Source organism: Dioscorea cayenensis, unplaced genomic scaffold (genome assembly GCF_009730915.1).
Source record: "Dioscorea cayenensis subsp. rotundata cultivar TDr96_F1 unplaced genomic scaffold, TDr96_F1_v2_PseudoChromosome.rev07_lg8_w22 25.fasta BLBR01000075.1, whole genome shotgun sequence".
Taxonomy (NCBI): domain Eukaryota; kingdom Viridiplantae; phylum Streptophyta; class Magnoliopsida; order Dioscoreales; family Dioscoreaceae; genus Dioscorea; species Dioscorea cayenensis.
In genome coordinates this window covers 233,381-249,355 of record NW_024086466.1, presented here as the reverse complement: position 1 = coordinate 249,355, position 15,975 = coordinate 233,381, and the positions used below count along the sequence as shown (strand labels likewise).

At 34.4% G+C, this 15,975-nt stretch overlaps 1 protein-coding gene across 1 annotated transcript; it reads left to right on the top strand.

Moving 5' to 3' along the window:
- The first annotated feature begins 13,907 nt into the window (after positions 1 to 13,907).
- On the top strand, positions 13,908 to 15,071 carry LOC120253399 (strigolactone esterase D14-like). Its single transcript, XM_039261739.1, has 2 exons — positions 13,908 to 14,378; positions 14,464 to 15,071. Exons 1-2 carry the CDS (start codon positions 13,966 to 13,968, stop codon positions 14,891 to 14,893), a joined length of 843 nt encoding a protein of 280 aa, XP_039117673.1. The 5' UTR covers positions 13,908 to 13,965; the 3' UTR covers positions 14,894 to 15,071.
- Positions 15,072 to 15,975: the final 904 nt, after the last annotated feature.

Here is a 15,975-nt window from a genome sequence, read left to right as displayed (position 1 = left end):
CCACCATTGCTGCACAAGGTGCATAAAACCCTGCGCCGTAAACCACACTAGCTCGAACCTAAAATTTCTAGGAATAGAGCAGTGTCCCCCCACTTCGAGCCGAATGGGAACATGATCCGATCCAAGCCTAGGTAGACTATTTTGGATCGTACAATGGAAGCGATCAGACCAGGCGACGTTCACAAAAAATCGGTCCAGTTTTACCCAAATAGGGTCCACCTGCCCGTTGGTCCAAGAGTATCACCTCCCAACTGCCGTCGGTTCACAAAGATGGACTTCCTGAAGAAAACGATTAGCAGAATGAAGATCCCTCAGGTTTGGGACCCCAGACGGTTTATCCTCAATGGAGAAAATGGCATTGAAGTCCCCACATAGTACCCAGGGAATTAGGGGATCACCACTACAACCCCTTAACTCCTCCCAGAACCCAAATTTCAGGTCTCTCGCAATAGGACCGTAGACCGAAGTGCATCTCCAGCAAAAGTTGTCTCTCTTGTCGCGAAACTCCAGCGTGATGCTAAAAAACCCCACCTGTTCAAGTTTCCCAACGATATTAGTGCTGTTCCACCCGACAATCATCCCTCCCGACGTCCCATCAGCCGGGGCGACCGCGAATTGATCCAACCTAGAACCCCCAATCTCTCTCCACATAGCTTGCGAAACCGACGCTAGTTTGGACTCCTGCAAGCAGCACACATCCGCATGGTGGAGACAGAGAAAATCCTTAACCAGGAATCTTTTTGCCGGTCTCCCCAGGCCCCTAACATTCCAAGTGATAATATTCATAAACACTGATGTGGTACGCGGACCTCAGAAGAGGTCTCCGCGACCTGCCACTTGGTTCGTCATGGGACAACTCTAGTAAAGCGTAGACTATTCAAGCTAACACTAGCGAGTCGGAAAAAAATCAATACCGCAAGCATTGCAATAAGCGATAAGTTGTTCATTAGTCCGATCGAAAATAAGAAGAGGTTTATGTGTAGTACCTTCTTGCACCCCTTCTTGCACAGTCTTCTTCTTAGTTGATTTTGGCGGTTCGGGGATAAACCCCGCCTCGCATTAAATCTTGAAGACGGCTTCTTTTGTCTCTACGCTCTTCGGAGCCCAATGGGGGTCTTTGCCCCGACCAGAGCTATGCTCTTGCAATCCGGGTAGCAATTCCCTCAGATTTCTCTCAAACTCCGAGGTCGAGTCGTTCGAACCGTCCTCCCCCGTCTCGAGGTCGGGTTTCTCTTCGGCAGCGAGTCCCCCTTCCCTCTTGCAGTCGGAACCCTTGATCCACCACCCCTGTCTCCCCTCAGATGTGCAGGAAAAAGGGCCCATACCCCCTCTGAGAGTTTCTAAATAAAGCCTGTAGGAGGCATCACCTCTGGGTACATCGTGACATCTCCGAGATCAATATTCGCAGGGAGATCAAAAGCACCAATGTCACCCCCCGGCAGTGGGTTCTTCACCGTCTTTGAGTGTCCTCCCCCGAGGTTTGGGTCAACCTCCTGTCCTACAAGTGTCCCAGAGCAGTGAAGAGATCCCATCAGTACCCTATCCACCTCACATAAGAGGATAGGATCTTTTAGCCCACTAGTAGCAATCTCCAGCCCATCCTCTTGAATCAGGCCCATTTCAAGGCCCACTTCCTCTGCAATTGGGTCTAAGCCCATCAAATTCCAATCGGGCCCCGAATCAATTCCAATTGGGTTTAGACCCAACCGCTGGCCCGACTCAATTAAGCGGCTCCCCTTAATCACCTCCTTTCCTTTAACCTGTTCCAGCAGCAATTCCGGAGGCACACCAGCTTCATCCACATCCGCGTAAGCCTCGGCCTGGGTGTCAACTGCAACCTCGTCAACGACAACCTCGTCAACTTCCGCGTCAGCAGCGACAACCTCGACCTCTCGCAACTTGCCACGTGTCACTGTCCTGTTCGGTACCCCCGCAGCCGAGCAGCGAGCTCTCCACTCGACACGCGACGCCATCGAGCCACTCCCCTTCACTGACTCACGTCTCTTCTCTCCCCTAAGCTCGGAGACCCGAGCCCCACTGGTCCTCCCACAGTGACCAGCAGTCTGACCCGGGTCGGCCGGTCATCGGGATCCTCCTCCCGGTCGCTCACTGTGAAGGTTCAGACGTGAGCCTTCTTCGCGGGAGCTTAGCTCGACCGACGGCATGTTATCGTTACCTTCTCCGTGGGAGCTACGCTCAACCGACGGAGATAAGCATCCTTGGTCCTTCTTGTCGTCAGCTCGGCGCTGCAATAACGTTAGCCCTCCTCCTCTATCCGGCCCCCTGGCTTGCTTCTACCCTCTCCCGAGCTCTCCACCGTAGTTCTCCCTACTCCGCTCAACCCTCCCGCCTCTCACCGGTAATTCCCAGCGAGAAGCGGGTGTAGCCTCGTAGCAATGACTCCTCCATTCCGGGCCATCTCCCACAGCACATACCTCCCCAAAGTATGACAGAACTCCGGCAGCACTCCTCTCTCCTCCGTGAGAAGCACATGGTATCTTCTCATGCCAAAAGAGAAGTCGAGCTCCATCGGCAACTCCACCCCCCGTCGACGCCTCACCAGAGCCTTCACAAACTTCTTATGAGGCTCAGACGCTTTAGATAAAGCAATAAGATCGCCCGCCGGCCGTATGACCTGATCGATGATGCTCCAGCACCACCCGTGGAGCGGGAGATTCCAAATCGAGATCCACTTCCCCTCCCCGTCAGCACGGCCGGAGGCCCCCAACTCCGCAGTCCAATGTGCCAAGTTCAACCTACATTTACCGTCCTTTGTCATAGCATCGAATATTTTGAGCTTTACCACCTCCCGAACGACATCCATGTTCTCGAACGGCAGGAGAAAAGAGTTCTCGTTCAGAGGGACCGCCGGACCTGCCATCTTGTAGTTAAGGATCGAAGGTAGGATCTCCAGCACACTCCCATCGTTCACATGTCCCCCCACCACCGTGAGAACAGCAACCTTGGCCAACTCATCCCTCAACTCATAACTCTCCGGGGATAACGCAAGAGAAAGAGAAGCCTGGTTGATTTTCAGTCTGTCCCTCTTCCCGTCAAGCTTCTCCCCTTCCACACTTCCCATGGACTTCGTTTCCTTCTCCGGTATCCTCTCGACCACCCTCTCCAACCCTGAAGATACACCTTTACCACTCAACAGCTTTGAGCAAACGTGGACCCTCCTCCTTCGTGGACTTCGCCGATCCTCAACCGGGCACCGAGAAGCAACATGTCCAACTCCGGAGCAGCGCAGACACACCACTTGGTGCCGACAGTCCGCCGTGGAGTGAGACGTTCGGAAACATCTACCACAAGCTCCCTCCCGCGGTGACCGTGGTCTCTTCGTTCCCACCACCACCTTCCTCTCCATGCGAGGCTTGTTCCTCCGCTGTCTAGCCGTGGTGTGCTCACCCGACGAAGAGGAGCAAGCCGCCTGCATGTAAGAAAACCCCGGTCTGATCCCAGAGTCTCCTTCCACCGTCTTGCCCTTCCTCTCCCTTGCCGTGGCGACTCCGGCCTCTAAGCTTGCCGGGTCGCCGCTCCAAAAATCGCCCAAGAGGCTCCGCTTCTCCATCCACTGATTATTATTATTTTTTACTCCATCCCTCCTTTTATTTTTGAACATGCAAAATAAAACATAAAAACTTAGTCTTTATTTTTCCATGTTTGTTTTTAATTTGCTATATATATATATATATATATATATATATATATATATATATATATATATATATATAACTTGAAAGTTAGTTGTTGTGATTGACTAGGAATCTCATGAAGAGCATGCAATGTTGCACCAAATACAAAGTTTGGTATCTCTCTCACATTGATGAAGAACCAATGGCTCACATTAGCAACCTTTTTGGCTCAAAAGCAATGACTCATCATCACTCATAACATATGGACCATTTATATATCTAAATAAAAAAAAAAAGTAAATAAATAAGTATAGGGAAGGGATCATAAATGGGACCCAAGCATGAAACATTTGCATGGTTAACAGAAAGAGAAGTCCATTTCATTAGGGTTTGAGAGCATTATTATCTTATGAATAGCACCAAATTAATTAAAACATATAACTTGATTGAAAAGGAGGTTGGCCCCATTGGGATCACAATCAATCGAAATCTCAAGATGGATTTGCCTTCCTTTGGCACCGATTGAAAAAACTTTTTTTTTTTCTTAAGGGGATGTTTGATCAGAGAATAAGCGTGTGCAGTTGAATTAAGATGTTAAGTGTGGGGTTGGAGAAAAACATTTTATTTGCCTGTGGTCTATTGGCCTAACGGTCCTTTAGTCCTTTTCACATAGATGAGCGGTAAATTCAACTCTTCTCATGAAAAGTGAGGGTATGTGAAAGTTAAATGTACTCTCTATTGGTTGAATCAAGCTCTACATAAAAGTTTTCTTGCAAACACGGGTATAACAGCCTTATCAAGTCTAATTTCTTTTGTAAATGTTGTTTATAAAAAAAAATCTTCACTAAAGCTTGAATTAATTGATATTAAAATAAAATTTAATTATTTTAAGATTTAAAATTATTTTTTTAAATAATAATAAGTATTTATTGATATTAATGATTTTTACAGTTTACTTATAATTAAATATTTTTATTTAAATAATTAAAATTTCTTTCAAATAGGCTTACATTTTTAAATGGGAATAACATAGATGAAGTTAAATAGGTGTGATTAGTGTAATTCACGACACATGGCATAAGATGAGTAATTTTTTTTTTTTTAAAAAAAGTAAGAGTGAAAGTTATTATATTTTTATTTATTTTTGGGACACATGTCACAATGTGAATGATGAACTACACTAGCTACATCTATCGAATTTCACTTAAGTCATTCTCTTTTTAAATAGTGTTACAGGAATTAATTATATAATATATTATTTTATTAAAAAATTATATTAGAGATTAATCCACTGTAATACAACCAAGTTTTCTGAACAATTAAAACATATAAATTAAAAAAAAATTAATATAAAAGAAAATAGATTTATTAGACTAAAGTAGACAAACCACGTGTCAAAGTGTGCATACAATCAACAAATTTTCTCAACAATTAAAACATATAAATTAAGAAAAAATTTAATATAAAAAAATAGATTTATTTGAATAAAATAGACAAACCACATGTAAAAATTTGCATACAATCAAAAAATTGATTATTTAATTTATATACACTAATCTAACAAATGCGAGAATTAGGTTTCAAACCTACGTCTGTAGTCAGAATATTTTTTTAGCATAATTGTATTCGATGCATGTTTAATTTTAAACAACAAAAATTTTAATAAAATATCTTTTTGCAATATATAGGGCTGCAACTATTATTAGACTAAAAAAATAAAATTATCCTATTTTGTTTTATTTATGTTTTTATTTTTTATAAATAAAGTAAGGGAGATGGTGATGATCAGAAACAGCACATCTCTTATCCATGGGATTGATAGCCAATAGGAAAAAGGGGTACATTGTAGTACTGAGAGTGACCTACACTACTACTCTCCAATAAGAAATAGAGCAAAGTCTTATCTTCCTGATAAGATTAAGCATGGCCCCATTGCAAATAGATTCTCATTTCTCATCACCAACTTCAATCTAAATAGAAACAGAGAAAACTAGGGAGAAGAAGAAGCAAATAAAAACAAAGTAAAGAGAGAGACAAATGAAGTACTACTTGTGGTGCAAGTGAAGCACTCTTTAAAAATCACCATTAATTAATGAATTAATTAGTTATTTATAGTATTACAGAGATTGTAGCATTATTTATATACAAAATACTGTTTATTGTATTTATATATACGGATAAATTACTAGTTAAATTCTTGATATGTGATTAGAGAAAGACATGTTAACACCAAATGAACAAATGAAGGCGATTTTTGTATATCACAAATATTTATTACTTTTGTTAAGTGTCATTATTTTTGTACTAAATTTTATATTTACATCATTTTTATAGAAAACAAAATAAAGTTGTTCCAGTAATTATTTTTAAAAATTATAGATAAGCTCTTTTCTAATCAAGAGCATAACTATAATCATAAGAAAGATAATAAAGAATGAAACAAAATTACTTATAAAAAACTTTTAGGCACTACAACCTCATCTTTTTTGTTAAAACATAATAATTTTTTTTTATCAAAAGTAAGCTAAATAGCAAGTTAGCAACATCATTAAAGAAACTCAACTTTTTCTAATAATCAAGTCAAATAATTTCGTTGTCACTATATTCATCTTTCATTCAAATAAGTTTGAGCAAATCAAAACTTGACATTTTTACGGTCACAAATATATATATTTTTTGTTATATATATATAAATTTAATTAGTGGAGAGGAGTGGATGGGAATGAAGATGATTAGATTAGGTGGATGCGGCAACAAGGTGAGAGAGGGGGAGGGACCAACAACAAAAGAAGCACTTGCTAGAAGTTGCATGGAAAGTGGGTTTGTTTGCACTAGTGAATCAGATTCTCTTTAATTATTAAACATTATTAAACATTATCCACTTCCTACTCAACTTAAATGACCCTCCTTCTCATCCTTCTTCTCTTTCTTCTTTCTTTTTCTTTACTTGATTTCAAAAGTGGTTTTCATAAAACATCATGGAATAATGAGACTTATGTATTGCATTGCACCTTACAAAAAAAAAAAAAAATTATTATAATAAAATTAATATTGCTCATGTTAATCTTCGGTTATGACATATTCCTTTGTTCGTCTTGCTTGATTCTGTAATGAATCTAATTAGTTCATGTTATGCTCGAGTCGTTTTTGAAGATTCATTGAATCTTCCATGGTTCTTTATTTGTATTTTATTTTAATTCTTTGGTGATTTGACTTGCAATCGGTTAGACTCTTTATAAATCTAAAAAATATTGAAAAAAATATGTATGTATTTATATATATGTTGTGTGCTTGTGTGACGAATGTTTAATTTTAGAGAAAAAATTGCTTATTTACCCGCAATATTATACTCATATTTACTTCTTTAAGGTTTAAAATTATTTTTTTTAATAAAAAGAATATTTTGATTAAAAAAATGCTTGAAAGATATGTAAACAAGTGTATTTTTACATTTTTATGAATTATTAATTATATGATACAATTTAAATAGCCGTGGATCGATCATTTCACATTTATTCCAACTAACATTTATAACTAGAAGTTTAAATAAATAAAATCAGGATTTATAAAAGAGTTTCGTCATTTATAATCATTAGAGATAGGAAAGATAGCATAGATAAACATTAATGTCTTGGAAACATAAAATAAAATTTATTTTTCAGTTAAATATATTATAATAAATAATAAACCACATTTATTAGTAGAAAACAAAAATTTCCTTTGCATAATATATTTTAGGTGTTGAAATTTTTTTTCCAAGATCTTCACAAATTATTTATTTGCATATATTCCCCCTCAAATAAATACATAAATAAATGTCAATTTTACTTTATTTATAGAAAAGTCAAAAAGTTAATGATAACTCAACTATATCTAATGAAAAGATTGTGAATTTTTATTGTGTAATGTGAGAATGGAATGACTTTTATTGGCTGAAACTTGAAAAAGATCACTAATTGGCTCTGTTGATCATGCCTATAGATTAATTTTAAAAAAAAAAAAAAACACTCAAAAGAATCCCACATTGTGGTGTATGGCTTCTCATCTCATGTCATGTCTTCTTTTATGAAATGCCTAATGACCTTCTCCAACTTTTATGAAGTTTTACTTTGAAAATAACATGATTAAAGTTTTTCTAGAAAGTAAAAATTAAAAAAAAAAAAAAATTTGCCAAAGGTTCTTTGGTCCAAGGACACCATTGAGAAAATTTTAATTTGTGGAATTTTTATTGCCATGGTTCAAATACGCTGGACGCAGTAGTGCCAATGGTCATTTGTTAAGGTAATAGATTTATAGCTCAATCCCAATATTGGTTGAGTGAGGGTACATGGGTAGAACTTCATTACCTCTCTTGCGCATGCTGCTCCTAATTGTATATGCACTTGCCGCATTTGAAAAAAAAAAAATCTAAATAAATAATAATTAATTACTATATCAAAACTCCTAATTTAAGGTTTGCCTTTTAAACTAATGTTCAAGAGTAAACGATTGGAATTTCACTTAATTTCAACTCGATTTAAAATTGAGTTATTAAAGATATAAAAGAAATTATTAAAGTTTGACTCAATTTTAATTTCCCAATTTCGATCATCCTCAATTTAAGTTGAAATTAAAACTTTATTTATATAGTGATTTTTATTTTTAATGACAGATAATACTAAGCATACTAAGCATATAATGTTTTATGCACTAAATTATATAATTATATCATATATTATAAATATGAGAAATTTATAATATATTTATGTATTTTGAGTTATTGATTAGAGCTCCATCGAGATTGTTTTCACAGCTTGAAATTTCATTCCAAGTTGGAGTTACTTATGAATAGTTGGATAAATTGACAATCCCATTAATGTTAAGACATTCATGTTTTACCTTCGAATTTTTTAAATCTTAATTTGCTTAAATTAATAGTTTTTAAAAACTTAACTTAAAAGTAATAACCAAGGTTAAAAAAAGATAAAGTCAAAATTATTGAGAATCTTAGATCATTCATCATATTGAATTGTCACAATGATTGAGGACCTCTAAAAAAAAAGAATTTTTTCATGTCAATTGATATCCATGTCAAATCCCATTTTATTTTAAATCAATAATACATGATAGTACATTAATCCATTTAGTGGGCCTCTTCTTCTTCTTATTGACTCATTATATTCATTAATACATATTATTAAAAAATGATAGAAAAATACAAATACATTGATAAATGAGTACATACTTAAACTATATCTTATTTTTTAAATATATATATATATATATATATATATATATATATAGGTCAGTCTTAGTAAAAATTAGGTCATTGATGAAATTGTAACAAAAAAAAATATATTTTTATTACTTAATAAAATACATAATAAAAATAAAGAAAAGAAAAGTAAAACCTAAGGGGCCATAGGCACAAGATTTAGTGGCATTTGTCTACTACCGACACCAATACATATATATATATATATATATATATATATATATATATACTCCTTAGATTCTATTATTAATGTCTTGCTTCTAGAAAATTTTCATGTTCCACATTATTTGTTTACATAACTAATTTGAGTATTTATTTTCAAATTTAACTATAATGATCTATATAAATACATTACTATCGCTTTAAATGAGTGGATAGAGAAAGAAGTAAATTAAATGGTTATAAAGTAATTTCAATTATTTTTTTAAAGTAAACACTTATAATGGGACAGAAAGAAGAGAGAATATATTAAAATAGTATTTATTTTGCATTTTCTATGATTACCAACTTAATAAACATCATATAATTATATAAGTACAATGTGAAAGATGTGTGTCATTTATCTAATGATCCAATGAGCTTCCCACAAGATAGGAATCAATCTAATAAATTCAATGAACCAAAAAAAAAAATGATGTCACTAAGGCATTATTCTTGTCATCAATCACTAACCCATACAATACCAACGTGTTAATAACATCTCCAAAACCATCATTAATTAATCCCTTTTAAAAAAATAAAAATAATAAAAAATGCACAAATTATTTTTAATTGTTTTCATAATCAATTTATTTATTTACTTATACATGTGAATCAATAGTAAGGCTAAGTTGTGTCATATTTTTAATATAGACAAAAAAACATTATATTTGAGTACTCAAAAATGAAGTTTATACTCAACATGTTCATATTTTATTTACTCATGTGAATTAATAATAAATATAATTGAAGTGGTAAATATTATATTTGATAAATAAAATGGCCACACATGCAATCAATAATAGGACTATGTTAATTTTTCAACTTAGAGATAGATACTACACAAGACAATAAAAAAAAAAGAAGGTGCTTTAAACTACATATCTTCTTGTTATTGTTCACTGCTCTTGAGAAAATACGGCATAAAAAAGTGGTACATAGATAGGGACCATGTTGTCTGTTTTTTGTTTCACATGGGATAATAAGAATAAGGATAAGTCATGCTATTTTTTTTTAAAAAAAAATATTACATATAAAAAGAAAATGATTTGACCATATCCTCATATGACGGCTTTTTTTTTAAAATATTGCTTTTTTTTTAATTAATTACTAAAATAGGTATTTTTAAAATTATTTACCAAATTAGGCATTTTTATTTTTTTAATATTAAATTTTAAATTTTTTTAATAGCTGTGGGTTCCACTGGTTTTTTAATATTAAAATTTTATTTTTTTAAAAAATCGGCAGGTCCCACTAGTTTTTTAATATTAAAATTTATTTTTTTAAAACTGAGATGGGTCCTACTAGTTTTTTTTAAATTAAAAACAATTTTACACTAAAACCCTTATCATTTCATAAAATTTTTTACAACTAGTTTTATTCCCACTTCTACTTTCACTAAAATAAACTCATTCGTTATTATTAATGAACGAAAACAATTACATATATTATAAAATTATTCAACAAGTACAATATTTAAATTATATTACGACATATGACTTTGGACCAAATTTGCATTCTGGACAATTTCGACGATCGTGACCTGCATTACTGACATGAATCACAACGCTTTGGTGACCGCCTCCCTTATGTCCATCTCGATACTGAATTCTAGTAGATTTTTGGGCGCCACAGGGTGGTCTTCGCGATTGTAAGATCGAGACGAGAGCGTGGACCATTATAGGGGTTCCAATATCTCTCGTTTGACATTGGCTGGAACTCTTTATGATATACATTAAAAATTGTCGCAAGCCTATAAACATTATCTACGTATGCCTGCCAATGTAGATGAATATATGCACACGCTGCAAGAACATCTCGGTCATTATGTAATTTGAAAGACCGATAGTAGATCTTACCTTGACTTGAGGAAATAGGCATGCGATATTTGATATGTGTAATTCTTTGATCATCTGTAATTTCTATACTTTCCACAATGATTCTCTTTAAATTGGCTAAAGAGATATCATTTTCTACATACAAACAAGAATGATCATTTGATGAAAATATTGTCGTCTCCTCACTTGTAGTAATTGAACCATTATAATAAACCAAAATAAGTGATTTTTCTGTCATTGTAGAAAATGAAAAAAAAAATGAGTTTTGGGAGAGTAAATATGTATAGTAAAAGAAGAAGCTTATATAGAAGTCAATTGGTGAACACGAATAAAAAAAAACCATACCTGAGTCCATTGTCGAAGATTGAGTAGTCAGCAATCGTGGTGAAAGTTTTTTTCTTCCTCGAGAAAGCTTCAATATTAGGATTAAAATACTACATGCCACGAGCTTGTTCTTTCATCAATAGTCCATGCAACCCTTGGTCGGTGTTCCTCTCAACTAAAGTAGTCTTTTTCGTTCAGTGTGACAAGGATATGAATTTTGCTAGCTTAAATGTAAAAGAAATAAAATAAATTTGCAAGAAAATAAAGAAACTAAAATGACTCAAATTTTAGAGGAGAACTTCTCAATATTTATGGATCTTTCATACAATAATGCTTGTGTGTTTTTACAAAAGGGACTTGGACGGTTTATATAGGCCTCCACCTAACAAATGGATGGTTATGATCAATTTGATCCAATGGCTCTTATGAATGGGGTAGGTGCTATTTGCCACCAATAATTCAGCCCATCAACCCCCCAATAATACTCTCCACCTACCCTAACAATTACATCTTTTACTATGAGATAATTTTTAGGCCTCCACCTAACAAATGGATGGTTATGATGAATTTGATCTAATAGCTCTTGTGAATGGGGTAGGTGCCACTTGCCACCAATAATTTATCCCATCAACCCCCCAATAATACTCTCCACCTACCCTAACAATTACATCTTTGACTATTCTAATATTGGAGATAATTTTAATTTTTATGTATTATTGGAGATAATTTTAATTTTTATGTATATAAAAAATTTTAACCACAACAATTTTTATCTTTTAAATTTTTAACCGAATATTACCCATAATTTTTATCTGTTAGGATTAGTGAAAGTAGAAGTGGGAATAAAACTAGTTGTAAAAAATTTTATGAAATGATAAGGGTTTTAGTGTAAAATTGTTTTTAATTTAAAAAAAACTAGTAGGACCCATCTCAGTTTTAAAAAAATAAATTTTAATATTAAAAAACTAGTGGGACCTGCCGATTTTTAAAAAAAAATAAAATTTTAATATTAAAAAACCAGTGGAACCCACAGCTATTAAAAAAATTTAAAATTTAATATTAAAAAAATAAAAATGCCTAATTTGGTAAATAATTTTAAAAATACCTATTTTAGTAATTAATTAAAAAAAAAGCAATATTTTAAAAAAAAAGCCTCATATGACTCATAATTGTTTTTTCAAAACAATTATGCAAAACAATTATGATAATTATTTTCCAATGACATAATGTTTAAAAAAATATTAAAATAAAAATAATTATAAATTCCTTTTATAATCAACTAAAATATTTCATAGACCCACTCGTTATAATAAAAATTATAATTAAAACTTTTAAATAAAATTTTAATAAAAATTATCAAAGTTATATTCTTTTAAAGATTCACTCATTCACCCACCTTGTTGCAATCCCAACCACAAACTTGCACCCTTTTTTATTTTCTCAATTTAAAAAGAAAAACATATTAAATTTCACAACTAGTCCCTAAAGCATATTCAAATATTCATTTTAGTATCCGAACACACATAAAAAAATCACTTTAGTCTACAAAAACCCAAAAAAAAAAAAATGATAAACATAACAATAAAAATTTGTCAATATAATAATTACTATTTATAATTCAATTAAAATATAAAAAATAAACAAGAGTTCATCCAAAACAAAGATAAATATATTAATATGATTAGAAACCAAGGTAATAGTACATCAATCTTATCTCAACCGATGAGTCTTTACCACTTTATTCCATTTATCTTTAGATCAACAACATACTTCCTCCGAGAAAGATAAATTCTATTTTTAAAAATTTACATATATTACAAGCGACAAGCATCGTTTATTTAACAGAATATAGGAACATATATAGATATAGAGTTAATATCTTAATATATTTGTGCTCTAATTTTATATGAATTTTAGACTTCGATTTTGAGTCCTCTTTAAAACAAATACCCGGTATCAACATGTTGTTGACAATATGAATATATTTGGTAGAATACCCATGTTAGTCCCTGTACTTATTTCATTTTGCCTTTTAGTCCTCTTACTTCAATTTAAGCTATTTCAATCCCTCTACTCTTTGAATGAGTGCAATTAAGTCCTCTAAGACTATTCTAATCATAAAAATAATTAATATACTACACAATTCATCCATAATAATCATTGTAATATACACAATTCAGAAAAATAATACAAATTCCATATTTTTATATGATTTATAGAATATACGAATAATAAAAATTAGTAATTGGTATGTTCAAAATATATATGAAAAACTTAATTGCACTCATTCAAAGAGCAAAAGGATTAAAAGGGCTTAAATTAAAATAAGAGAACTAAAGACAAAGTGAAAAAAATATAAAGATTAATATAAGTATTCTACCAATATATTTCTATAAACCAATAGAGAAATACACAACTTTATTCATAGAGGGATAAAAAGATATATATATATATATATATATATATATATATATATATATATATATATATATAATGTGTGTGTGAGAGAGAGAAGATGATAGCTACATTGGAGTGGATAAATGGGCATTTGAACAAGAGCACCCACCAAAAGAATATATAAATACACACGCGCATATATATATATATATATATATATAAATATAATAATATTATATTTATATATATATATATATATAAGCTAACCAAAGAGCCCACAAGGATTCATTTACGCATTTCATCAAACACCTTGGTTGCAATGGTGGGGGGCCATGCCAACACCACCACCAGCACCAATGGCCGCACCATCAAGCTTCTCGAGATCCTCAACGTTCGGGTCGTTGGCAATGGCGACCGCTTCCTCATCCTTTCCCATGGATTCGGCACCGACCAATCCGCATGGCAACGCATCCTCCCCTTTCTCACCCGCGACTACAAAGTCATTCTCTACGACCTCGTCTGCGCCGGCAGCGTCAACCCCGACCACTTCCACTTCGATCGCTACACCACCCTCGACGCCTTCGTCGACGATCTCCTCGCCATCCTCGATGCTCTCCGTATCCACCGCTGCGCCTTTATTGGTCATTCCTTCTCTGCCATGATCGGCATCCTCGCCGCCATCCGCCGCCCTGAACTTTTCTCTAAGCTCATCCTCGTCGGCGCCTCCCCAAGGTTCTTGCTTGCTTGCTTTCTTTCTCGAAAAAAGCTGGTAATTTTCATTCAGGCAATATCACAAACACCTTGTGTGCGTCTCCAGGTTCCTCAACGACGGGGACTATCACGGGGGATTCAATAGGGAGGAGATCGAGAGAGTGCTCGCGGCGATGAAGGCGAACTACGAGGCGTGGGCGATGGGGTACGCACCGCTCGCGGTGGGTAGCGATGTGCCGGCGGTGGTGCGGGAGTTCAGCCGGACGTTGTTCAACATGAGGCCGGACATCTCGTTGTTCGTCGCGCGTACGGTGTTCAATAGCGATCTGCGTGGCGTGCTGGAGCTGGTGTGCACGCCGTGCGTCATCGTGCAGACGGCGAGGGACGTGTCGGTGCCGATGTCGGTGGCGGCTTACCTCCGGGACCATCTCGGTGGCCGGAGCACCGTCGAGATCCTCCCGACCGAAGGGCATCTCCCGCACCTGAGCGCGCCGCAGCTGCTCGGCCCCGTCCTACGCCGTGCGCTGACGCGGTGACTCACCGGGGGGGTGATGATAGTCGGTCAGCTTGGCTGATGACACGTGGACAATAAGATATGGAAACCCGGGGTGATGATCGCGAGGTGATGTGGTCCATCGTCCATGCGCGATGTGACCATCCCCGTCCACGTGGAAGTCACGTGATGCCAACTTTGTCTTTATCTTCTTTCTTTTCTTTTTTAACGAAAATAATAAACAGGGCAGGTGGAGACTCTTTTGTATTTATCTTGATATGTTTTGGATATATGTATATATATATATATATATATGTGATTCCAAGGAATTTTATTTTTTATTTTTTTGGGTTATGGATATAAATATATTTATATATATTGGTATGGTTTTGGATTTTGGGTGACTGATGGAGATGGCTGACCGACCAAATAAGTTTCTAGTGTTTTTGAGTTTGAATTTTAAGTTCCGTTTGGGGATACGCCACTAGATAATTGGTCCCTAGTTTGCCGGTTGGGTGAGATGATAGTGATGGAGGTTTGGAGATTTTAGAGATAACTATGAATTAATATGTTAAAAATTTAAGATTAATAAGTCTTTCTATTTATGTTGTATACCTTGTTTTGAAAGATTAAGGATATGATTAAAAAAAAAATATGACATAAAAAATAAAGTCAAAATATATGATAATTCATATTTATAAAAATGATATACATAAATCTAGTGGTACCTGTTTTATAATTGAGAGATTTTGAATTTAAATCTTTATTATAGTGAAAATTTTGTATGAAAAGTATTTTTTTCCCCTCTAAAATTATATAGTCAGATAAATTTAAAAATTTTAATAAATTTCTAAACTATAATAACCGTTGTATTTTTGTGCTTATCAATTTTTTTTATTTTTTTTTAACAATCAGTATTTACTGTTTTTTTGAAAAATCTTTGCGTCACTGATTCCTTTTCTATGTTGTTCATCTCTACGTCATCATTACTAATCTCACCATAAAAAGGACACTGAACATTAAAAAAAAAAAAATCAATTTCAAGTTTTTGTTGTAAAGGTAAAAGAAAAAACGATGTGATGTGAAAAAACATGAATGGATTTTTTTTCTTGGAGCACTTAATTC

Excerpts from the sequence above, each read along its gene's own strand:
- LOC120253399 (XM_039261739.1), top strand. The coding sequence starts at position 13,966 with ATGGTGGGGGGCCATGCCAACACCACCACCAGCACCAATGGCCGCACC. Across the intron at positions 14,379-14,463 it reads CTCGTCGGCGCCTCCCCAAG|GTTCCTCAACGACGGGGACT; the intron begins GTTCTTGCTTGC and ends GTGCGTCTCCAG.